Source organism: Electrophorus electricus, chromosome 21 (assembly GCF_041902795.1).
Source record: "Electrophorus electricus isolate QZ-2024a chromosome 21, ASM4190279v1, whole genome shotgun sequence".
NCBI lineage: Eukaryota > Metazoa > Chordata > Actinopteri > Gymnotiformes > Gymnotidae > Electrophorus > Electrophorus electricus.
In genome coordinates, this window is record NC_137517.1 from 5,349,094 (window position 1) to 5,374,458 (window position 25,365).

Sequence of the window (25,365 nt, forward strand, 5' to 3'; positions counted from 1 at the left end):
AGCGGCAAAGACACAGTACTGGGATGAGATGATGGGACCGAAACGTACCACTCAGCCTGCTGGTAGCACGACTTTACACCACAGTCGTATGCAGCAATTCCTTGATAACCTTCATGTTCATGTTAATTTGTGGCACTGCACTACACAAAAAGCTTTGAACGCAGACCTTGTTCTAAACCTTTTTTTTTGTTTGTTTGTTTTTGTCCCGGGCTGTTCTTCAACATCGAGTCCCCACTCTGTTTGCCCTTATGAAACACCACACACTGCGCAGTTATGCTCGCAAGCAAGAGTCCTGTCCCAGTAGATATGTTAGAGGAACTTATACTTCATAGTCTTCTACCTTATTGTTCTGCGAACAGTCATTTTTGGAGCAGGTGTTAAGAGGTAATGTAATATATCATTCTATGTTTAATTTCATTAATTGATTAACGCTATTCTACAACAGTGTTATTATACAACTAAAACCACACAGGCAGGCGGATAAACCATTTTATTAACCTTTATTACTTTTTGGCCTCTCCCTTGATATACTTTTAGTGACACCGGCTAAGTAGGAAAAAAAAATTATTTCAGATCCACGAGGGAAACAGGCCTTTGCCTTAAAGGGTTCGACTAGAAAATGTATCTTTACTTTGGTGAACTGCTTTTTCAGTGTGGCTTCGCAAAAATGGTCAGGCTGCATGTACTAATTCAGTCAACTCGCTCAGTCAACTGTCATCCTGTTATATGGGTGTCGCTGAATTTCACTGAATGTGATCAAGGCGTTATTCATCGGTCCTATACAATGAATTACAAAACCGTGTTGTATTGATTGGGTTTTTGGGCTGTACCACGGTTCTGGAAGAACATCACTGCATTTTACTCTATGCATGTATACAGCTGAAGTGGCAATAAGGCCTGGGCATGATTAGAATATATATTGAATTTTAGTTGTTGATATTTTGTTGATATTCCAGAGTTTAATTCTCTTCGACACCTAATGCTAAAAGTATTTCAAACTAAGTCTTTCAAGAAATGATGGGGGCAGTTATGCTTGGTTTTTGCTTTTTATAAATTCAGAAGAACAATGAATCTGACACATTTTGTAAAACAGTAGCATATGTTGTGGATAATTTTGAGAAAAAAAACTTAATTGGTTAGTAAAGGGATCTGTATACTTTGATAATTTAGTTAAAAAAATACATTTCATCATGTTTAAAAATCTATATATAAACAAGGTATTTAGTATGTTATTTAAACATTGTTGATACATAAAAAATGTATTATGCCAAAATGGAAAAAAAATAAAACATAATGATTTTCTTAAAAGCTTCATTAAACGGTAGAATTTACTGAAAGTGTGTGTGCGTGCGTGCGTGCGTGTGTGCGTGCGTGTGTGTGCGCGCGCGCGTGTGTGTGTGTGTGTGTGTGTGTGTGGTAGGCTTTGCATGGCTAATTTTGAAAGGTACCATAGAGCAGAACGTAACCAATTTGAAGACAAAAACACGTCTGCATGTGTCAGCCCAATGAAAATGTAACGAGAGGATTTTGTTTGGGTGCCAAGGTGGGTTTACATGTTCTTTATGTTCATCGTTTAGGGCTTTCCACTGCGGCACAGGGCTTCAGGACATTAGTCAGCACAAATACCGTCCCATCCGGACCGGGAGAAGTGTGAAGCTTTGCTGGATTTATAACAGTGGCAGCAGTTCTCTTCAGACGGGTCAGTTGGTTTGATCAGAGTATTTACAAATGTGTATAGCCTTAGATATGTGAGGTGAGGTGAGGTGAAAAAAATTATATAATACTATAGTCATTAAAAGGTGTTGTCAGTAGTCCAGATGCCACACAAGAACTGTCGTGAAAACGTCAGCCTACATACACATGGCAGCTCTTTTCCGTAAAAAAAAAAAAAATCATGTGAACATTGCGAAGGTCCGACCAAGAATTTCCTTCACGCGTTGCGCTCCCAGGTTTGTCCCTTTTCCTTAAACGTCTGTGAAATGGTCACAGGTTTTTTAGACTTGAGAGCGGTTTTGCGTTTTGTGGAAAAAAAATGACAAACTGCTAAAGGTTATTACAGTAGCTTGGGTGCTATGTACGAGTGGTGTTATAGACCGATTAGGGCACAGATCTGGGTGAAACAATTATTTGTATCGTAACTAGTGTGCATTGCCTAAAATAACCTTAATTGGAGCAGATGACGTGTGGCATTTCGTTCCCCGTGAACTATTAAGATCGAGTTGATTCATCTTTAGCTGTGGGTCCAAAACATTCAGTTTCAACATTCAACATTGGATGACAAAGTTGATGATAAAAATCTGTTCAAGATCTAGAAAAACATAGAGAATAAAGCACAGTTTTTCACAGTTTTGTGAGTTACGTAGGCTATCATTCATCAGTTTAGTGATGAGTTTGCTTTTGCAGTATTTAGCGATACAGAATGGCTGTGTTATTCATTTTTCACATTATCTATTCCCAACGTCCCAAATCAGGGCATAAACAGCATAACAAATATTTTAATTGAAAAATGCCCCAGCCTATCTCTCTCTCTCTCTCTCTCTCTCTCTCTCTCACACACACACACACACACACACACACACACACACACACACACACTCATCAGGCAACAGCTGCCTCGTCCTTTTCAGGGATTCCAGTAGGGGGCCGTTCACTGAGCGAGCTGACTCTTCGTCCGTCTCCAAATAATAAATGTAGATGTCGTTATATTTTACAAAATAAGACGCATATATTATTAACTAAAGCATTTTAATGACTATAGCAAAACTATAGTAAAGACTTGTAAACATAGTCGTTCAGTACGCTACTTTCAGACTGCTGTCGAATGCTCGTTATTTTGAAGTGAAGCACTGATTGAGCCATCGGGTGATCGAAATGCAAATCTGACAATTTAACGTTTTAGAGCAACAACGATTACAGACTGAAGACACCTTAGTAAAAATAAGTTATAAACCGCGACAGACGTTTGATCGCATAGACACACAATATTCCAAGCTAACGTTAGCATTTTTACTTATTTCCCTTCAGAATTAAAGCTGAAATACAAACTTTGCTTGATTTGTGTTTCTTGTGAAGAGAGTTAATTGATCAGTAAGAACATACCCTCATTATTGACTTAGAAAACGTTAATTCTGTCATTGTAAAACAACTATACATTTGGGCCAGCTAACAAAATTGAACAAGGCAAAAATTTGTGATAGAACTTGTGCTTTTCTAGAGCCACATCATTAACTTTACAGCTGAATCAGAGAAAGTTGTTAACCGACTGAAGAACGCGACTGCCACCTCATCAGATAAGTTGTGCCAAAATTTTGGTTTCTTCTTTGACGACGTTACGTTTAAGTGATGGTAATTTGTTTTGTTTTTTATTACTCAATGGTTAAAATAATATAATATTCTTAGCATAATTAAAAATTTAGTTAAATTATTTTATAATATAAAAATAATTAGAATTTAGTTATTAAAATAGTCGTAACACACAAATGCTAGAGCAGATCAATAGTGCTTGCGTATAGAGATATTGTTTATACACAACATTATACAGCATAGCCAACAGGAGCCCAGAGCTCTGCGTATCCCTTCCCTTCATCTGTTACTGTGGCAACATCTTTACCCACAACCACTTGCAACCATGACACAGGAACAGCCTGACTCTTGCTCTGTCAGGGACATCCAGGGACATTTTGGATGGGATAAAAAAAAAAAAAAAAAAAAAAAAATATATATATATATATATATATATATATATATATATATATATATATATATATATATATATATATATATTGCCACTGACAAGCCTCTCGAAACTAATGTGCGTTAATGTGTAAATTATTCACTACTAGAATTCATGATCTTGATGTTCTATTTGAAGCAATTTATTTATAAAACCATCATGCAATATTATCGGTATATAGAACAAACTGATGATCTAATGATGCATCCTTAGTAGTTTACAAAATTATTATCAGTTTAGTATGACGTCCATAATTTGGTACGTTTGCTCATTCTTCTGTCTTCCATGTTTAAAGAACAACACCTGATCCACCACTAGATAGCAGTAGATCACCTCAGATTATGTAATAATTTAATAAAGATTCTGGCTTGATCGAAGATTGTTTTTCGTCTCACTGATCCAGGAAAAATTAAGAGGAAACTAAATTTTCCATATGATCATTCACTTCACTGTTTTTCAGTAAAACACCTTATGTATGCTTTCAGTGTGTAATTGTGTGCATGTTTGTTAATTTGTTCCGTGTGTGCACACATGAGGAAACACAGAAGGACTCGATTTACTTTAAAAATTTTAATTCATCACAACATCCGCAATTAAAATGTCTGTGGTTATGAGATACAATTAGAAAATCACTTCTTTCTGAGTTTATGCCATGCAGAAAGAGTAATGTGAAGAAAAGAGGCTGATTCTCTTTCTCTCCCTCTCTTTCTCTCTCTCTGACTCATGCAGAGATAGAACTGAAACAGCACACAGAACTTTGATTTTCACAGTGCAGGCTTTGTAGTGTCAGCCAGTTTCCTGACAAATGTTATCAGCAGTGAGGGAGGGCCCATGCCAGAACATGCAAACAAAGCAGTGATCTGCTAAAAATGGTCGACCCAGTATCTGGGTCTTAAAGAAAGCATCCCATCCTCACAGTGTCACATTTGAACTCTCAAACATTAAACATCTGGGATTATGACATGCAGCAAAAAAAAAATGCATTAATATATATTAGTTGATGAGGTGAACACAGGTCAGATGTTCTTCATCTGGGCTTGAAATTCCAATTTTCCAAAGTCCACAAAATTCCTAAACCCTTGCAATAGTTCCTAAACAAACAAGGGCTGTTTTTAGTTGAAGCAGCAGGTAACATATATCTCCGAAGGGTTTCTCTAACTCTAAGCTTATGGAAGTCATATTTAGCATTATTATATGTTTAATTCGTTAATCTTCTAAAGATACTTAATCCCGTTCAGGGTCACAGAGGGCCAGAGCCCATCCTGGCAGCATAGGGCAGTAGGCAGTAATCCCTGAACAGTGCACTCATCCATTGCGGGGCACACACACATCAGATCAACTTAGAGTCACCAGTCACCCGCATGAGCACAGAGACAACACGGAAACTCCACACATGCAGCTGTCGGGACAGGAACTGATCACTGTAGCATGGACAATGTCTGTCTTAAAAGCTGAAAATAAAAGAAAAGTATGAAAGAATAAAATAATAACAAAAACACCTTTATGTTCTCTGGAATTCCACTGACTCTCTTTGTAAATAATGAACTTATTGATTATTTATTTATACAACTGCATGGTAATGTATTTTTTGTTTATTTTTATTTTATTGCGTACAGTTGCGATAAATCCTGCACTACTGGCCTGACTACCGGGTGCCCAGTGGCTACAGTACTGAACAGCCTGAAGGAGGCTGAGGGTTCCAAACAAAGTAGCACATTCTGCCTCCTCCTCTGGTGCCACCATTCCCACTGTTCTGTTCTAGATAGTGACCTGCAAAGGGCGTGTCCCTCCATCCACGTTACAATATGTCTGCTTCCATTTCAGATAGAAGTGGCTGTGGGTGTCTGGGTGTGTGTCCTAAACTCTGATTCTTCTCTCACCTTACGCTGGTCTGCTCCTGATCAACAAATGTGCTGACTGAACTATTCTTTTCCATGATTCTCTCACTTTATTCCTCCTTTCTGCTTTATTTTCTCTGTCATTCAGTTATGCTAATTCTTCATTCTCTTTTATCCCCCATCTATCCCTCTCTCTCTCTCTCTCTCTCTCTATCTCTGCAAGTATTTGCTTTGTTCTTGTTCTTTAACATCAAATGATATCTGGGTTGTTTAACAGCCTTTTTTTTTTCAAATGACCCCTTGCATTGTTTATTGCTTCTCTCAACCTCTACCTTTTTTGTGTATTTTTCAAAATTAGCATACCCTCCTCGTTCTTGTTTTTAGCAGCAAACCATGAAAGTACTTATGCATATTAGACACAGATTTCCAGTGGAAATGGGTTTAAAATGGATGGGTTTAAAATGTCTAAAGACAAATTATATCTGCTTATAAAAACTGGTCTAAAGTACACATGTCTAGATGTTAAATGTTCTCTCTCTCTCTCTCTCTCTGTGTGTGTGTGTGTGTGTGTGTGTGTGTGTGTGTGTGTGTGTGTGTGTGTGTGTGGAGGGATTTACATTAGAGACCTTGCTGGTCATTAAGGTCCATTCAACATTCTCCCCCCATGGAACAATAGTGTTGTTGCTGCAGGCATGGCCCCAGGCTGGCTGGTAGCGATAGGAACTCACCTGGGAATACTCTCCCTACTCTGTTTCTGATGGGGGCTCTCAGTAAGTCCTGATGCAGAATCAGTTCCATCTGCCAAAGTGCTGAAGCAAACATTTATGGAAGAACGATTATGAAAGCATGTAACTGGTCTCAGCTCAGCAGTGAATGGCACGCTAACCAATATTATATCGTTTAACACCAGACACATCCTCTACTTTATTGATATTTAGACCTAGAGGTCCAAAAATCTAAAATCCCTCAGTACTGTCAGGTCAATAAATCTTTGGGCATTGCTAACATTTGCATCTAACATGAAAAATCGTATAACCTAGTCCTAGACAGTCTTATGTAGGGCCATGAGCAACTAAATCAGCAATGAGCTTTTAAGACTTATTTACTGACCCCTTCACCTTTAACGCGTGCGAGCGCGCGCACTCTCCCATCCCTTTCAGTCTCGCGCGGCGGGGGGGGGGTGGTACCGCGAGCTCCAAAAGCTCGAGCGCTGCGCGCGCAGCCCTGCTGTCATACGGCTGCATCTTTCTTCTCGGGGGCAGAAAGAGAAGGAGCGCCTGTCAGCTCTTTGGCGAGGGGACTACGGCGGCGTAAAAGCAACACCCGTCCGCGGCGCTTCGTTCCGGAGCGCGAGCAGACCAGACGCGGGCTACGCGCGCGCAACCGGCACAAAGGCGACGATTTCTGAGCGTGCGGTCGTTGCGCGGTCTGTCCTAACGGGGGGAGAGAGGACATTTCCACAGCGGCGACCGAGCGATTTCCGAGACGGAAATCCAGAAATAATGCGTTATTAAGGACACCCCCGAGGCTCGACACAATTCCATTCTTTTTTCTGGCCGACTTAACATAGGTAAAGAGTGTTTTCTCACATTTCCAAGATGCCCGGTTTGGGATGATTTGGGATCATCCAGTGTGGTGTTGATTGTACAGTCTTAGTGTTTGCTCATCACCAAATTATGCTAACTGCACAGACATGTCATGCTTTTTTCTTGGGTTCTTTAATCTTAATTAGTTTGTGTTCCGATCTGCTGTTTAATTTGTGAATTCTACACTTTATTTCATAGCTAAAATGAATTGAACAGCTTAATCAGATTTATCGATTATCTATTTTGTACGCAGTAACCATATTGGCCACACAGGTGCGTTCTCAACCCTCGTGGATTTAAAGGGAGAAGGGTCTCTTAAAGAGACAGAGGGTCATTGCGTCGCTGTTAAACGAGGTTTTAACTTCTAAGGTTAAAACAGAGATGGTAGACCATTATTTTCTAAATGATGCATTTGTACTTATATTAAAAAAAACGGCGTTTTTTTATACACAGGAACAATATCCCGAGCTCACATGAACGTGACAGTTTTATATACCTTCCAAGAGGACCCTTGTGTGACGTTTAGGCGTGACTGTAAAATGAGTGTTAAAAGTAGGATCCGCAGGCGCACGTTGTTAAATATAGCTTTCTAGTGTATCAGTGTTTAGAGATGTTCATGGTGTCTGGTACATATCAGCGTTTTAGATTCCAGTGAGTACTTTTGTTTAAATACGCAGTGGACAGATGGGTTCGGAACAAAACTCCGTGTGAAAACTTTACGTAACGGAAGGCTCACGAAAGGTTTAACGTGATATTCTCCATTCGTTCATCACTTAAAAAATGTTTTTCTGGACAGATGCAGAGATAGAGTTACGCACTGCATTACTCTTGTAAAGACAAGTGTTCTGGTCTTAAGCCACTGATATTTTCACTTTACTGGTGCTGCATGATGAGGCTTCCCCTGAGAAGCAGAAAGAATAAATTATCAGATCAATGCCAGCATTATGAAGACTTTGAAAGAAAACAATGGGAAGTTACTTGGTCTACATTTCAATGAAATAGCAAGGAGTGTTTAGAGAAGCCTTTTGAGTTGCAATATTTCTTTCAAAAAATTGGAATTACATTACTTCTCCACATGTGACTGGACTGTAAGGGAAGAAAAGGGTTAAACGACTGATTAAATATAGTCTGTTGATGTCATCTGAATTGTTTCCCTGAGACTAACATGGATAGCAGGTGATGTTAGCTTAAATATAAACAACAAATTTGAGGTACTCAGAAATCTCAGGTAAAGAAACGACTCCCTTTTGGATCTGATTTGGCTTCATCAGCATACACAAACATACACAAACACATACACCGAGAGAAATATAAGCTACACATAGAAATAGCAGATCTAATGTCTCTAATGCGGGAGCTTCCTGGACCTCTATACTAACACAGTATATTAAATTATTACAGCAAAATAGTAACGTCTAAACAAGACTTTACTATTGTTGACTTTGACAAACAAGCTGAGATGTAAACTTCTATTGTCAAAATCCTACACAAACTACATCTTACTATCTACTTCCATTTTGTGTTTTATTCATATAGTTTTAAATGAGTTTTTTAGTTATTTAACCAGTTTCATTTATTTCATAGGGCATATTGCAGTTTCATGGCTTCTCTGTGGCTTTTCTGTGGTTCAGATGGGAGAAAGGGTTTTGCATGTGTACAGTTCCAATCTGCGATGCAGGAACATGAAAGTCTCTGCTGTACTGACATTTTCATGCATGTGATTTACTATGGATAGATCCAGGGCAGAGAACTGTGTGTTTTAGAAGGGACGGTTATGAAATGGAGACGAGAGAGAGGGGGGGGGGGGGGGGGTGACAGTGTGATAGGGAGTGGAAGGGATTTGAAGAATTTCCAAGCAAACAGTGTACAGTAATTCTGGACATTGGCAGTGTCAGTCTGCTATATTTCATTAATGGCTTATGTGGCCAACATGGGCTGGATACAAGCACCGCTGCTCAAGGATTCCTCATCGACAGAACCTGAACCAAAGCAAGCACTTACCCAGCAATGGTGACGAGGCCCTTGCATTTTGTGGGCCCAGCTCTGCTGTTAAGTACTGTGGCTTCTGTTATACTATTTTGATATTGTTTGGCACAAGCCATTTCAGAAAGGAGGAGTGAAATGTGGAAGCTATTACTGTGGGAGGGCTGGGATGCAGACCGGTCTTCCCATCTGGAACACCGCATCATGCCATGGGCACCAATGCCATGCCAGGGTTATCCATCACACAGCAGCCTGGTTGCAAGCCCAGAGATCAGCGTGCATATGATGCTGAAGTACTTCTGCCTTTCTGTTTTTTTCTAACGTAGTCTCATGCGTCCATTTCTGGAACTTTAGAGATAATATGCTTGCTTTGGGTTTTTTTGAACCATGGACGCAAAACAGAATTATTTCACATCAGCAATTGTTTTTTTGGTTTTTTTTTTTTTTTGCTTGCTTTTATCCAAATGCTGGAGTTCTTCCCCCCTGTTTCTGATGTTATTAGTGTTGGTAAATATGGAAAAAAAAGCTGGACAGTAGCAATTATTGCCATGGTGTTAAGGTGCCAGAATGAAACCGCTGAACCTGATACAGTTCAAGCTGACGCAATTTGAAATGGTGATGATAAAGATCATGATAGAAATCTTCAGGATTTCTAGACCTTCTGTCCTACCTTATACAAGCATGCTGGATTGCCCTTTAAATATACAGTACTGGCAGGCCTGAAATATTACATATGCACCATTGTGAATTTAGTGTCTGTTTTTGTCTTTACATCGTCTTTTTTCATTTTGTTTAACTATACACATTTTCTGGCTATATTTATTACTTGACCAATTTGTCTATCATTTTATTGTATATGTTTATGTGTTTATTGATTATTCATCGGTCATTGTTTTTAATTGGATCGATTCAAGTGTATTAAACCCACTGTCATGCTGCACTTTGATCCTGCTGTCATAACAGCAGAGTAGTGTTTCATTGCTAGAGGAGCATTTAGTGGTAACTATAACGGATGTGTGGGGATCGTCTGTCTACCGTAGCCCAGATCACATGACCTCATATTTAATTAAAACCTCCCTGTTCTGGAGCTTATTTATAGCATCTGGCGATGCTATCACACGTCTCATTGGGGATGTGATCAGTGTTCAGCTGCTGCTTTGAGAGCAGCTTTGGGTTTTGATGTGCAGTCATTGAGGTAAGGATCAGGATACGGGAATCTGTCTCCAGATCGAACTATGGAAAGGAATCGTACCTGAAGTGGGTGCGATGCGGGAGTACCCTGGGAAGAGTGGAGAGGTCATGCAGAGCCCATGAAGTCAATGAGTTGGGAGGGAGGTTGGTACTTGTTAGCATTCCGGGTAGGGAGGGAGCGTAGCGGCTCCATGAGGATGCATATTTCATGGAGGCTCTGAAACACTGCCACCTCTGTTTCTGTTCTAATCGTGTTGTTGCTGTAATCATTAACTCCGTGTGGGTTTCTGTACGTGCCTGTGTATGTTTGGGAGAGGAGGGTAGGGACTGGGGCCCTTTCTGCCTTCACAGTCAAACACGTTTAGATGCCATGCTTGCCAAGATGTCGGCATCGTTGCATAAATCAGCCAATCCCCGACCTTCTCTCGCCAGAAATCCATCTCTGGTTTTAATCCAGTTGCTACTCTCTAAAGCATGCTAATGGAAGACCACGTGAGCCCATGCACCGTGTGGATGGGTGTGTGTGTGTGTGTTTCCCTGGTTGGTCTGGCTGACTGAGCCCTCTCTCGCTTTATCTCAGGGACAAGCCTGGCACATTGTGGCTTTGCTTTGCTGAGCTGTGTGCAGATACACTGCAGAAGCCTTGAGCGCCAGACAAATGGGCTATTCACCGGCCAGATAAGATCCCCTGCGTGTGTACTGCTGGCCTGGGTTTGGCCTTGCCATGCTGCTGCTGAACTCTGGAGTGTGGAGGATGTGCTCTGAGCTGCTTCATGATATTAGGTGGGGATGTGCTTATTGCCTGTAGGAAGTGACAGCCTCTGGCACAATCTGGAGGGCAGAGTGCACTGAAAGTGGTGATGTCATAAAGGGAATCCCCGGAGGCAAATTAATCCCTGGAGGCAAATGACATTCAGCTGTATCCACTGATCTTTAATAAGGAACTGGATATGTGAGGCAGCAGTAATCTATCCAGTCAAAGTCAGGCCAATCCAAGTGATCAGTCTGCCATATTAGTATTAGTATGCTCCAACGACAGTATTTACAGGGGGGTCGACACGCCGCGCAGCCTTTCAGTGTAAATCGACCTTTTGTAAGGGATGTGGCAAAAAATAATTCACAGGTGGTAGTTTAATTAGGACACTTTATGGCTGTACTGTTCATATATTATGGATGTGCTTGTTAACGGTTTTGATCATTTATAGACTCGAAAATTACTAACTGTTCACTTGCTATCTAGGCAGGCTCTGTAACGGTCAGTTTCTAGATAGTTTAAAGCAATTTCAACTGACCTAGAATAACGTTATACTTGACTATCTAATATTGAGATCATTACTTTGAACACAAACCGTAATTCTGTTCTTTATTATAAACAATTACAGATTTATTCTACACGTCCTAAAGAGGCCATTTTCTTTAATAAACATGTTTGTTTATGATAGCTAGCTAACGTTAGGAGATATTGCCAACAAAGACGAGTAATAACAATAACGTTTTGTATATTATGGGAAAAAAAATTAGTATTGAAGTAAAAGACTTTGTTTTACAATGGCACGTTTCCATCGTCGAATGATTGAACAGAACAGCAAACTAGAACGGTAGAGTCAACGGTAACTGTGAAAGCAACTCTTTATCTTTTCGCATTTACAACAAAATGAATACAAAATAAATTATTAAAATCCTGCTGCTAAACTAAGTAGCGTTACGTGACCTTGTGGTTATATGTCAGTTGTATGCATCACTTTTTAAAGTACGTGTTAATTGGACTTAACATGTTATTGGTCAAAACAATATGATAAGGTTATTTTGTCATTAGCTATCCAGTAGATGAGTGACTGCAGTCAGCTTAATCCTCCAAATGTTTTTTCTTTAAGACTGCTAGAATGTCCTCTTGGTCAGTTATGAGCTGACAGGAGAGCGAAGCCTGTTAGATGTGGGATGACACTGGAGAAAGACGTTTCCGGTGTGTTAAGCGAGGTCTGGCCTGTGTCAGACTGCACGGTAGAATATCTGATGATAACGCAAAACTCAGGGCAAGCAGCAGAAGGGATTGGTTTCAAGGATGCAGATATGGGATTTTGTTTTTGTTTATTTGCTGCCTAAATTAGAAACATGTTTACATCATCTGACCTTAATGTTGTTTGAAAAACACTCTATTTAGATATAATCTATCCCCTTTCTGTATGTCATAACTGAAGAGCGAAGTTATCCCGAGGAGACTGTATTAGTCATACAGCTATTGGACCATTTAGCTCTTTAACAGTATATGGACTATTATGTGAGTCTTAAAATTTATATCAACCATGGTACCATTAGGTCTGCATTTTTGACATGTCCTGTCTTCTACTGCATGTGCAATTACACTTACCCGAGCCTAATATCTGGTTGATATAAACATAACTTTTTGATTCCAGGAGTTTGTTGTAATGCATGCCCTATGACGCATGGTCCTTTGTCTTATACTGGTAATACTGGGACATTCTAGCTGCCCAGCTGTTTTAGAAGGCTTGTGTTTGATCCCATAGTGTATAGATTATCTTGCTTGGTCATAATGAAAAAGGTGGACTGGGGCGGTCACCTCACGTTCCCGAGCCTCCCCTCATGAGTAACCATTGGAGTTTAAGTACTTTTCTCACATGGTCACGGCGCATGGGCTTCGCAGTGCTGCCACGTATGTCCGTGCACTATCTCGACAGACGGCACAAAGGGCAGGTGTGCTGATGTCCAGTCAGCTGACAGAGACTGACTGGAACACTGAAAGGGTGGGCCCATTGATCCATGGGTCAGCCTTACTGTAGTCACTGTGTAATTGTTAACTCATTGAAATCAAGGGGTTAATAATTACACTGCTTGCAAGGTACTCTGATGTCTCTCTCAACCACTCTGTGTGCACAAAAAGGTGATGTACATTTGTTATTTATACTAGTCAGTAATGCTGGAATGTAGTGTTCTCTTGGGTTGTAAAGCAAAGAGAATTGACATGTTTCGTGGTTGTGGGTGCATGTTTGGGTGTCCACTGTAGCAGTAAAGCTCCATAAAACCTATTTTCTTGCTGGACATAAAGATTCCGACATGTACGCATAACCCGAGAGTCTGACGACCCATCCATACAAATCGATAAGGTCTGTTTCTTTGGTCATTTTTTCTGGTATTCCATCTTCCATTTTCTAAATTGCCGATGGACCGCTAATGGAACTTCAGTTTTAACTTGGAGAAAAAAGATACAGTTAGAAAATGCCGTTCCATATCCTTCCTTAATTGATTATTTAGTAACTGCTCATGTGATGCACACAATATTTCTATGTGTATGAGTTCATAAGAACTACAAATAAATATTAAATAATATTAGTAAAGTAGAATATTACATTTAATATTATAGTCTAAACTATAAGGGTCTTACATGCAATTTGATGTATCATAAGCTATCTCACATTCACTGAAATCCTGTGTTGGCTCTATAAATAAATACACTAATACAGTGTCTGAGAGAGGCTACACTAGGACAGTCTATAAACACAAAAATTATAAGTCCCTTTATTACCTCACCCCTTTCCAGTATGTGTGTGTACATGTCCATACATGCCAATAAATATGTACTTCTATGTGTTTTGAAAAACAAGAAGGTATATGGCAGAATGAAATGGCACTCCTCCAAGGCCTCGGTGCAACATATAAGACAGTATAGGAAGTGCACAGTGTTGGTGAAGACTACATGTAGTGTAGGAAGTGCACAGTGTTGGTGAAGACGACATGTAGTGTAGGAAGTGCACAGTGTTGGTGAAGACTACATGTAGTGTAGGAAGTGCACAGTGTTGGTGAAGACTACATGTAGTGTAGGAAGTGCACAGTGTTGGTGAAGACTACATGTAGTGTAGGAAGTGCACAGTGTTGGTGAAGACTACATGTAGTGTAGGAAGTGCAGACCGGTGTTGAAGACGACATGTAGTGTAGGAAGTGCACAACAGTATTGGCCTTTCTTAGCAGTAGCACATGGGGAACGTGTGGGGGGGTCAAGTTGGAGCCCTGTTTACCCTGAATATTAAGAGAAGGGATGGGTCAAATAAGACAGCAACATTATTACAAACACATATCTTGTACCTATACACTCTGGTCACTTTATTAAGTACCCGTTTTAACATGCATTTCATCAGTGCACAATTACAGGCCCTGAGATTCATTAGCCATCTCTAGACAGGTTAATTTATTAGTTTATTATCTTAACATGGTAGTGGCATGGCTCAGGATGTTGGGCTGGGGAAAATCTATCGGGGACAGGAGTATTACTGGCATCTTCTCACACATCATTGTCACTGCTGAGTGGAGAGTCACCTGTAACCCAAAAACATCTGGCCAATCTGACCAACAGTGGCTCTCTGCTCAGAAGCTGACCATTGATAGCCCTTGCTAGAGGGTTGACTAGTGCAATGTGTGCATGGCAATAGAAGGGACTGTAGACTAAGGTGTTGCTAACAGTAGTCGGTGAGTGTACATGTTATATAGCTTTCTAGATTAATAAAAAGATTTGTAACTTGCGTGTTAGTAAATTTGTCGTGGGCAGCCAATGGTATCTTCGTTAATCAATGCAGCAATGCCGTTGCAGCAGTGATAATAAACTGTTTTGCCGATAATTAAACATTTGCTGGCCTAGAGATCAACCGCTCACAAATCTTGTATATTGCTGCAAGGGAAAGATGTTGCCCCCATTTTAACGTGCAGTGTTAGTAATAGTAACTGAAATGTATCTGAAATATATAGTAATAGTAAGCTGTGTTTGCAATATGCTGCTGGTGTAAAGGTTTGTGTATGTAATGTAGAAACAATATTAGTGAGTTGTGTATATGTAATGTACAGTAGTACTACACCATTGTGTACGTAATGTGCAGTGGTACAAGAGGGTTGTGTATGTAATGTGTATGAGTACTAGAAGGTTGTGTATGTAATGTTCAACAGTACTAGAAGGTTGTGCGTGTAATGTGTGTGAGTACTAGAAGGTTGTGCGTGCAATGTGTGTGAGTACTAGAAGGTTGTGCGTGTAATGTGTGTGAGTACTAGAAGGTTGTGCGTGTAATGTGTGTGAGTACTAGAAGGTTGTGCGTGCAATGTGTGTGAGTACTAGAAGGTTGTGCGTGCAATGTGTGTGAGTACTAGAAGGTTTTGCGTGCAATGTGTGTGAGTACTAGAAGGTTGTGCGTGCAATGTGTGTGAGTACTAGAAGGTTGTGCGTGCAATGTGTGTGGGTACTAGAAGGTTGTGCGTGCAATGTGTGTGAGTACTAGAAGGTTGTGCGTGCAATGTGTGTGAGTACTAGAAGGTTGTGCGTGCAATGTGTGTGAGTACTAGAAGGTTGTGCGTGCAATGTGTGTGAGTACTAGAAGGTTGTGCGTGCAATGTGTGAGTACTAGAAGGTTGTGCGTGCAATGTGTGTGAGTACTAGAAGGTTGTGCGTGCAATGTGTGTGAGTACTAGAAGGTTGTGCGTGCAATGTGTGTGAGTACTAGAAGGTTGTGCGTGCAATGTGTGTGGGTACTAGAAGGTTGTGCGTGCAATGTGTGTGAGTACTAGAAGGTTGTGCGTGCAATGTGTGTGAGTACTAGAAGGTTGTGCGTGCAATGTGTGTGAGTACTAGAAGGTTGTGCGTGCAATGTGTGTGAGTACTAGAAGGTTGTGCGTGCAATGTGTGTGAGTACTAGAAGGTTGTGCGTGCAATGTGTGTGAGTACTAGAAGGTTGTGCGTGCAATGTGTGAGTACTAGAAGGTTGTGCGTGCAATGTGTGTGAGTACTAGAAGGTTGTGCGTGCAATGTGTGTGAGTACTAGAAGGTTGTGCGTGCAATGTGTGTGGGTACTAGAAGGTTGTGCGTGCAATGTGTGTGAGTACTAGAAGGTTGTGCGTGCAATGTGTGTGAGTACTAGAAGGTTGTGCGTGCAATGTGTGTGAGTACTAGAAGGTTGTGCGTGCAATGTGTGTGGGTACTAGAAGGTTGTGCGTGCAATGTGTGTGGGTACTAGAAGGTTGTGCGTGCAATGTGTGTGAGTACTAGTGGGTTCTAGTGGGTTGCTGATAACTGAGCTTTACCACTGGCTTTGCTCTCCTCTCCATCACAGGAGCAATGTGGGACACAAAATGGCTGCCCCAGCACACAGTACCAAAGATGGATTTATTAGCCCAGCGTTGGCATGACAACAGTGCCTGTGGATGGAATAGAAAATTGTTACTAAATTGTTACATCTGTTCCATTTTCTCCTTCTAGAAGGAGATTGCCAGGCCTGGCTGTTCATTTAGGTTCGTCTGGCAGAATGGGATTTGGAACCACACCGGAAAATTTAGGAAGGGTATCAAAAGGGTATAATGAAGCCCAGTTTGTTCTCCGTACATGCATACAATGACAATTCCACATAATCCTGAAGATTATGGAAACTTTACCTAAAATACTGTATTCCCACATGTATACCACAAATGGCTAGAAGAGAAATTTTAAAACGCACATTAAAATTGTTGGAATATATGTAACAGTGTTGTCATCTATAGCGTAGCTCATAGTTGGTTTAGCCTGTGCTGAATTGTGTGGAACCTATATAACGACCTTTAATAGTAACACAATGGAGGCAAATGATTTGTATGGCAGCAGCACTTTGTCATATTAAAGGAATCTGTCTACCACGTCATTATAATTTTACTATAGAGAGACCAGCTGGAATATAGTATCTTGTGGAATAAATCATTCAGAAGACTGGCCATGCACGTTGTTGCTTTTCCAAGTATGAATTCTAATTTATGGACCTTTTTCTTTGTTCAGGATTTATATTCTCAGTTTTTTGGCAGCATGTCTCGCAGATTATATACCCATAAACTGAGATTCACGAGCTGGGTATAGCATTCAAAGCATGTGTTTGTTTTACGAAGTCTTAAAACAACGGCACAGTTCAGGGTGCACCGCTGATAATCTTTTGGGATTTTCACAGAGACAGCCTGAGAAACGAGACTGGTGGTAGATTGAAGATGGCGCTCCTCGAGGAGACAGTAGGAGAAAAGAAAAGGGGGTGAAAAATCACACTGGGGCAATATGGAGCATGCAAGGAGTTTTTTATTAGTGGTGTGAACATATGGCTCTTTTAGGGTGCCCCCCTATGAATGGTCTTGTAATAATTTAGATTTATTGTTGTGTTCACATTAATGATGTTTAAATGCATATGCATTTTATAGCATTGTCTTAAGGGACTATGCTGTCAGAAGTCCAGGGACCAGTATACCATGCTAGTGCCCTAGACTACAGAGTATTTTCATCACTGACAAAATGGCCCCCGTGTTGAGAGAAATCTAGCAGATCAGACTGAAATCTGTATCCAGAAAACAGGTCCTGAATATTTGACTTCCCGCGTAGAGAAGCGCCATTCTCATTGGGTGTTTTGCATTTAAGAATTTCTCGGAATACTTGAAAAATAATTGTTTTATCTCCCGCTAATGTTAATGTGATTCACGCATCCAGTTCGAACAGAGAGAAACGTGTAGATATTTATCCAAGGTTTTATAGGAGCCTCATGGTTTCCTTTGACTCTTGGGCTGTAAGGTCCATTCTCTGTGAGGAATGTCCAGTACACAACAGAACTTAAACCTCTGTTTCGCTCTGCTCCAAGTCTGCACTTCAGCAAAGGAAGCTCCGGTGCTGTAATGAAATGTTTCCTTATTAAGCAGCTCCTGCCCCGAGCTTGACCTTTTCAACTGAGGACTGAAGCAGGCAGGCAGGCAGTTAGAGAGAGAGAGAGAGAGAGAGAGAGAGAGAGAGAGAGAGAGAGAGAGAGAGAGAGAGAGAGAGAGAGAGAGAGAGAGAGAGAGAGAGAGAGAGAGAGAGAGAGAGAGAGAGAGAGAGAGAGAGAGAGAGAGAGAGAGAGAGAGAGTTGAAGCATGGGAGGGAAAAGGCTCTAATGAAGCCAAGAACAAAAAAAAAAAAACAACAAAAAAAAACCAAGCAGGAATGTAAGAAAAAAAAGAGAGACAGTACTAGGTAAAGGAAGGTCAGAAGAGTGAGAAGCCATCTGTACTGGCGCTGGTTCATAGGAAGCAAGGCTGTTGAGTTTGCGCGTTCCCTTATCATGCTTTCCTTTCTGTTTGGGTTAGCGTGGCCTTCTCGCGTGCAGGTGGTTCTGACAGACACCGTGGGACAGTACCAGTCCTAGTCCAGCTGGGGGACTTTTTGTTTTGGGTTTGTTAACAATTAGACTGTAGACGATAACATGGTTCAGTTCTGAGAGCCCGTATTCTCGTCACAAGCGAAACACTCCTATATCTGCATGCAGTAATTGAACAAATGTCGAGAGCCGTGAACAGCCCCCTCGCACTTTGAGTGTGCTTATAATAAAGCCCGTTCGAGCATTTTTCTTACTCAGCAGAATTTTCAAATGCAGGACAGATCTTACAGAACTGGATAATACTTCTTATCTTCTATCTTGTAGTTAAACCTTAACTTGTTAATTGCGGAATTGCAGTTGTGTTCATTGGGTTTATTTGCATATTATTAAATAAAATACCCGGATATTCTGGCAACGTACAGAAGTTTAAGAATTGTATATGGGTTCTAATACACCAGTAATTTGGCATATGCTACATAAAGATTGTTCACACTGTGCATCTCGCCCACTGTCTTTAACCCCTCATTCTCTGCTTCACTCGCTCTTCCTTCTCTCTCTCTCTTTTTATGACACCCCTCCCGCTTGTCCTAGCTTCTTCGCCCTCACCCTCTTAGGCTCTCCCCGCACGCCTCTGCGTCTGCCAGAACGAGGTTTAGTTTAGAGTGCTGCCAGCATTTAGTGTAATAAATTCCACACTGAGGCTGGCTCATAAACAAATAAACCGAGGCTCGCTTCAAGTTAATTTCATCAGATTCCTCCCTCTCTGCTCCCTCCCAGGCAATTGAAGCCATTCCTTTCACCGAGACATTCCTGATCTGTTTAGACTCTTCCTTGGTGCTTTAGCCTTTTGTGTACAATGTTTGTGGACACAATTCCACTTTGTACTATGACATTATCACACTTCCGCAGCTTTTTGACGCAGACACAGACTTTCCGCATCTTCCGAAACACTGTTTATAGCTAAAATATATGCTGTAGGAATATTCAGTATTAACAGGTTTATTCTCACAAATTATGCTAACCAATCACTTAAATTATATGTACTAAATGTTATTTACTGCCAGAGACTAATGCTTGTTGTTATGCCCCTTGATTTTACAGGGTTTGTCCCTAAAATCTTCACTGAAAGACAAACAGGCATGAAGTCTTATGCCCACAGCACCTGAAACAAGCTCATATAAGAAAGAGGTGATGGAGGACCCCTACAAGGACTCACTATCAGTAGACATGGCAAACCCTCAGGAGGTGTGCAGCAGCTCAGTAAGCAGAGGCGATGGCGTTGGTAAGCTCGAAAACGAGGCCGCACCGCTAATCCCGAACGAGACATGGAACCTCGCTTCTCCTGCCATCACTAAGAGGTCTCTCTCCCCCCTATTGACCATTCAGACCACCCCTGTTGTGGCCCCAACAACAGAGTCGCCTGGAGGGGTTGCCCTTAAGGTGGCAACCACGGTCCTTCAGCCCATCTGCTTGGGAGAGAGCCCCGTCGTGCTGCCCATCTTAGCTGGTACGGCAGCCCCACAGGTGGGGCAGACCGGGACCACCCCATACCTAATGACAAGCCAGGGTCCCCTCTCCCTTCCCCTGGTCCTGGAACAGCAGGTGCTTCAGCACCTGAACCCCCAGCTGCTCCAGCAGGCCATCACCTGCCCTGCCCTCTCTGTGCAGAACAACATGCTCTGCCAGAACCCTTCGCTCGCTCTTGGGCCTCCCCCTGCCTTGGAGCAGAAAGCTGCAGGTCCAGTACTGGATGCCAGTCTCCTGACTCTTCTTCAGAACCCAAGTTTTGCTGCCATCTTGCAGGACCTTTTTCCAGGTCAGGGGAATACTCCTCCTAGCTGTCATGCAGCAGCCTCCCCGCCCTCGGACCCCTTCTCCCCCACATTCCTCCCCTCCTCTCCACTTTCACATCCCTATGGTTCGCCGCTTGCTCCCCTGGTGCCTCCAGCCACCCTGCTAGTACCCTATCCAGTTGTCATTCCTCTTCCCGTGCCTCTTCCAATCCCAATTCCCATCCCAGTCCCAGTCTCAGCATGCAAGGATAGCAAGATTGACTTAGCGCCCCCCAAGCACACTTGCTCTTCAAGTAAGGCCACTCAGACCTCCACTCAAGACATCTTCCCTTCTGTGGTGATGCCCAGCAAGGAGATGGCAGTCCCTCAGGCACCTCCTTCCTCGCCTTCATCACTAGTGGTGACAGATGGAGAAGTGCTAGACTTGTCCCTCAAGGCTCCCCATCCTCAACAGCTGCATGCACAGGAGATCCACTTCCAGCAGGACAGTGTCCTTGACCTATCCATGCCCAATGAGAGAAAGACATGCATCCAGTCATGTAGTGTCTATGGATCGCCAATGCATGAGCGGGAACGAGTCCGTATCTCTGGAGAAGATGTCAATAATGGGGCTTTGGCTCTGGGGGTCCTGCGGCCAGTAGACTGCACACCCAAACTGGACTCCAAGCTCCTAAGTGGTCTGGCGTCTCTGGAGTTTAGCCGCCAGCACAAATGGGTGATGGACAGTGGTGGTAATGGTTCCGTTGGCTCAGTCCACGACGCTGCTCTGGCAGGCAGCGGAAACATTGAGATCGTCAGCACCTCGCAGACGGCAAAGGTCATCGTGTCTGTGAAGGACGCGATGCCTGCCATCTTCTGTGGAAAACTCAAAGGTCTGTCGGGTGTCTCCACAAAAAACTTTTCTATCAAGTGTGATGCCAGCCAAGGGGGTTATGCTGCCCTGCCCAGACCCCAGGGGGAGCAGCACGGAGACCCCAGTGACACACTTAAGAAAATCCCCAAAAACAGAGGCATCAAATTAAAAAAGGTCAGCTCCCAGGAGATCCACATCCTGCCTATAAAGAAGCAGCGGCTGGCTGCCTTCCTGCCGAGGAAATAACAGGAGCTCTGGAAGGGATGGTATGAGAGAGGGGAGCAGCTGAGGAACTTGGACAGAAAGAAAGAAATACAGAGCATGCAAAATCCTGAAGGAAAGTGAGAGAGAAAGAGACAGTCAGGAGGAATGAGGGTTTGTTGAGGCTAAAGGCATTTCTGGCAGAAACAAGACCTAGACGCTCCCTGCGCTGTCCAGACGATTTAGGATGATGCTGGCTGCCCCTGGTCTCCCAGTTTGCATTTGATCCATTCATTATAAAGCAATCAGAGAGATCCTTAAGTGGCTGAGTCAACAGGATATAAAATGCTTAGGGTATAAGGGGCTTAAAATGACAGACTGCAGCACTACTGAATGAATCAATCACATTTCCACATCTAATTTCCCTCGAAAACCAGTGCACTGTGTCTGATATGCATTTTGATTTTGGTCACACACCCTCATGAATTATTCATAAGACTTCGCTAATCTAAATGCTCATTAATATGCAGGAGCCCAGTTCTGAGATTTTGCCAGCTGCCAGAAAGAGATCACTTCTGGATTCCTCATAGAGACATGATGTGTAGAATTGGCTGATGTGTAAAATTCATGTCTAACTGTTAAGTACATGGCAAACGCTCCCTCTCAATTTCAGTTTGCTGTCAGTTTTTGCACAGGATGTTCCTGATCTTTTGTTCTCACATGAACCTTATGAGAGCAAATCTCCTTATTCAATTGGGGTAGTGTGCTCTTTGACCTCTGTGCCTTCCCCCTTAGCAGGTAATAGCTGTGTTAATCAGTGGCTCAGCGAAGCAGAGCCTTTCATGGGGAGCGATGGGTGGGGCTTGGGTTAGCGGTTAGCGCAGCAGGCTAATAAAGACTTGGCAAAGTGCAGGCGTCCGTTTCGTTAACTGGTGATCGCAGAAATGGTTGTCCGTGGCAACAAGCACAAATTTGTCCTCCTTCTTTCTGGGAGGAGAGGAAAGAGAGAAAAACAGTTTTCCACTGCTTACTCCATCCGAAATAAAGCAAAAATTATGAGACAGGGGTGCAAAAGGAACAGCAGATCCAGTTAAAACGGTTTATTATTATTATTATGTTCCTTGTTTGGGCCTTACTTTTGTCTTTTTCTAAAAAAAAAAACCTTTTTAAATAAACAATCTTTCAGAGAGAAAGAAATTCCAACAGTTCTTCAGACAATGTAAAGTAATAAAAAAATGTATGTACAATAATTTTAGACTAGCCTAACTGGGGGTACCAACCAGTGGTATTTTTAATTATTATTTAAAGTAATTGCAGCATGTTTGTTTCTAAAAATTGGGTGGGTGGTGGATGGGTATTGACAGCCAATAAATCAAGTTATTTGAAATGTATTTCAGATCCCCTCACCACCCCCTGTACTTAAACAGCCCCACTCTCGACAGTACTGATTTTCTTTCCTGCAGCTTTGTGATTGGGAGAAGAAAATTAAATCCAGAGCGCGCATATATATATATATAAAATTATTTTTATTTTATTTATTTTATTTTATTTTTTTCTTGCAGAATGGGTTTCCTCTCAGAATTAGGTGAATAATTAAAGTTTCTAAGGTTTCATTTTTTTTTTTTTTTATTGGGTAGAGGTAGCCGTATATGTTTACTGTGTATTTCATGTTTATGTGATACAATCAGTGAAGTCCCCTTAACACAATTTTTCTAGTGTGTTCTCATGTTCAGAACTTGGTGTCTAAGATCCATTTCTCAGTACCTTTTGTTGGTAAATGTGTGCGTGTGTGTGTGTGTGTGTGTATAGTTGAAGGTTTAAGTTGTATGTAAGTGTAAATTCAGCTGTGCTAGACTTTGAAATTCACTGTGTTTGCTCCCCTTAGTGGTGGTTCTCCTTTTAATCTTTTTCATGGTTACGGATTGTGCAGCAGAGGTTGATCCTACAGCAGAAAGCTCGTCCAAACACACTGTGAGGAGCTCAGGCAGGGTCAGGTTCTCTCTCCCACAATTTCTAACAAATGGAAACTTGAAGGAGAAAATTGGTTGGGTCAATTGTTTTGGCACATTTATATTATATAAAATTATTTTGTATTCATGCAGGACACAAATAAGCAAAAAAAAATAAATTAAATGGAAGACAGTGAAGACTCTCGGACTGCTAAGCTTTGCTAGCTTAAAGATGGGATCTGGCTATATCTAAACTGTCTGTTCTGCTCAGACTTGTACACGGTTCGCTTTTAGATCAGACCACACAGATGCCCTGAGAGCAGAAATTATTGTAGCTACACACTGACATCAAAAAGCTAACTTTCAAGTTCACTAAGCCAATTTTCTCAAATTTAACTTGCAAGCTGTAATTCAGTATTGCAAATGAATAGTGTCTTCTTGAAAAACTAGTAACTGCAGTGGGTCAGGCTCTTGAATACAACACAAATTCTTGTGATTCATTATGTATTTTAATCTTGTGAGGTTGAAAGAGAATCATTTGTTTTTTTAACATTTGAGATATTAACAGTGCCAGTTTCCATAGAGCCTGTCAGAGCAATGTTGCTTAACCAAGACCTGTTTTCATGACAAACTCAACAGGGAGAAATCAGGTAATATATCTTTAAACAGGAGCTATTAATCATTTTGTGGATTGGGTGTATTCACATATTGGCCTTTGTGAGCTCTAATGTTTGTGTGTCTTTAAAGGGCCAGCTAAAATACTTGTTTCATGTGGTATGCCTTGGAATAGATAATTGGCTAGCACATTAATCTGCAAAGGACTGATGGAAAATGTACCCAGATTTAATATAAGACATATTTTCTTTGCGGGTGGGGAATTTGGGTAGAACCTTAAAGCAGATTAGAGTCAACAAAAAGTGCTAACGCAGTTTGCTGAAGGTCAGGGTAACCTGCTTACGTTTCTTTTGTATTTATCATGCACACTGACACTAATCTGGCAGTAGAGCCTTCTATTAACTAGCATGTGGTTGTTTGTATGCTTAGTTAATTTGCCAGTTGTTTTCTGGAAGGGACATGTGACTGGTGCATGAGTACTAATAGTTTTAGAGAGGAAAATCATAACTGTTATGAAATTATGTGAGCCAGTTTGTGTGTCAGACAGCAACATCCTTCCACCTCACCTACGATTGTATATGAAGATTTTGTAGGTATTGATATTTAAGTATTGTGTGCAAATTTTTCTACCATAAATGATAACTTTTGTAAATAAAAGGGCAATGTGGAAATGACTGAAGAAATTACAAAGTACTGGCCATGTTTTTAAATTATTTATTTATTCTTATTTGTATCATTTAAAATGTGGAAAATGTGTATGTGAAGGGCGTGTTACCTTTAAAAATGTAATGATTAAAAATGTCTGATATTAACATCTGAACAAGTGTTTTCAACTTTTGTTTCTGCACACTGCACTTTCTGAAAGAGTATTCCAAGTATTAACTATGGCACTTTTACAAAAGAGAAATAAAAACCCACAAAAACCAGAGAAACTAAAAGAAAACTGTCACGTTTAACTAAGCAGAAATGCTACGTTACAAAAGTCTATTATAAACAAAATCTACTAAACCTGAGAAATCTCCAAACAAAAGCACAGCAATTTCAATGTAGTCAGTCATTCAGAATGGATCTTTTCTTATTAGCGCAGTATAAAGTATTGGAAGGCAGTACAAGAAGACTTGACACCAAGGCCCCAACCCGCCCAATCCCAAATGCATACTTTCACATTTTCTACTTTCATATACAATAGGTTTAGTTTAAAATATTTCTTTTCTACAAAAAAAGTACATTCCTGCTGCTGCGTTTTATGGTGAAACCCATAATACACTGGTGAACCCTGTCCCAACTATGAAAACGCCCACAGTTGTTGTGTGACTTAAAGCCTTAGCTGTCTGAGTTTGAACAGTGGATTGTTTTTCACTGGTGCTCACATCACCAAATTTCACTACCGTGACACATCTATGACACCTATGTATTTAAAAAAACAACAAAAAAAACATCCCTTTGAAATGTGGCATGACAAAGCAGTTTTCGTTGTTCAGTGAGTGCGAGGGACAT

General features: G+C 41.3%; 1 protein-coding gene across 1 annotated transcript; it reads left to right on the top strand.

The window, feature by feature from the left end:
* Nucleotides 1–6,796: 6,796 nt before the first annotated feature.
* rai2 (retinoic acid induced 2) lies at nt 6,797–24,682 on the top strand. Its single transcript, XM_026998622.3, has 2 exons — nt 6,797–7,141; nt 19,559–24,682. The coding sequence occupies exon 2, from the start codon at nt 19,607–19,609 to the stop codon at nt 21,347–21,349; it is 1,743 nt and encodes a 580-aa protein (XP_026854423.2). The 5' UTR covers nt 6,797–7,141; nt 19,559–19,606; the 3' UTR covers nt 21,350–24,682.
* The last annotated feature ends 683 nt before the right edge of the window (nt 24,683–25,365 follow it).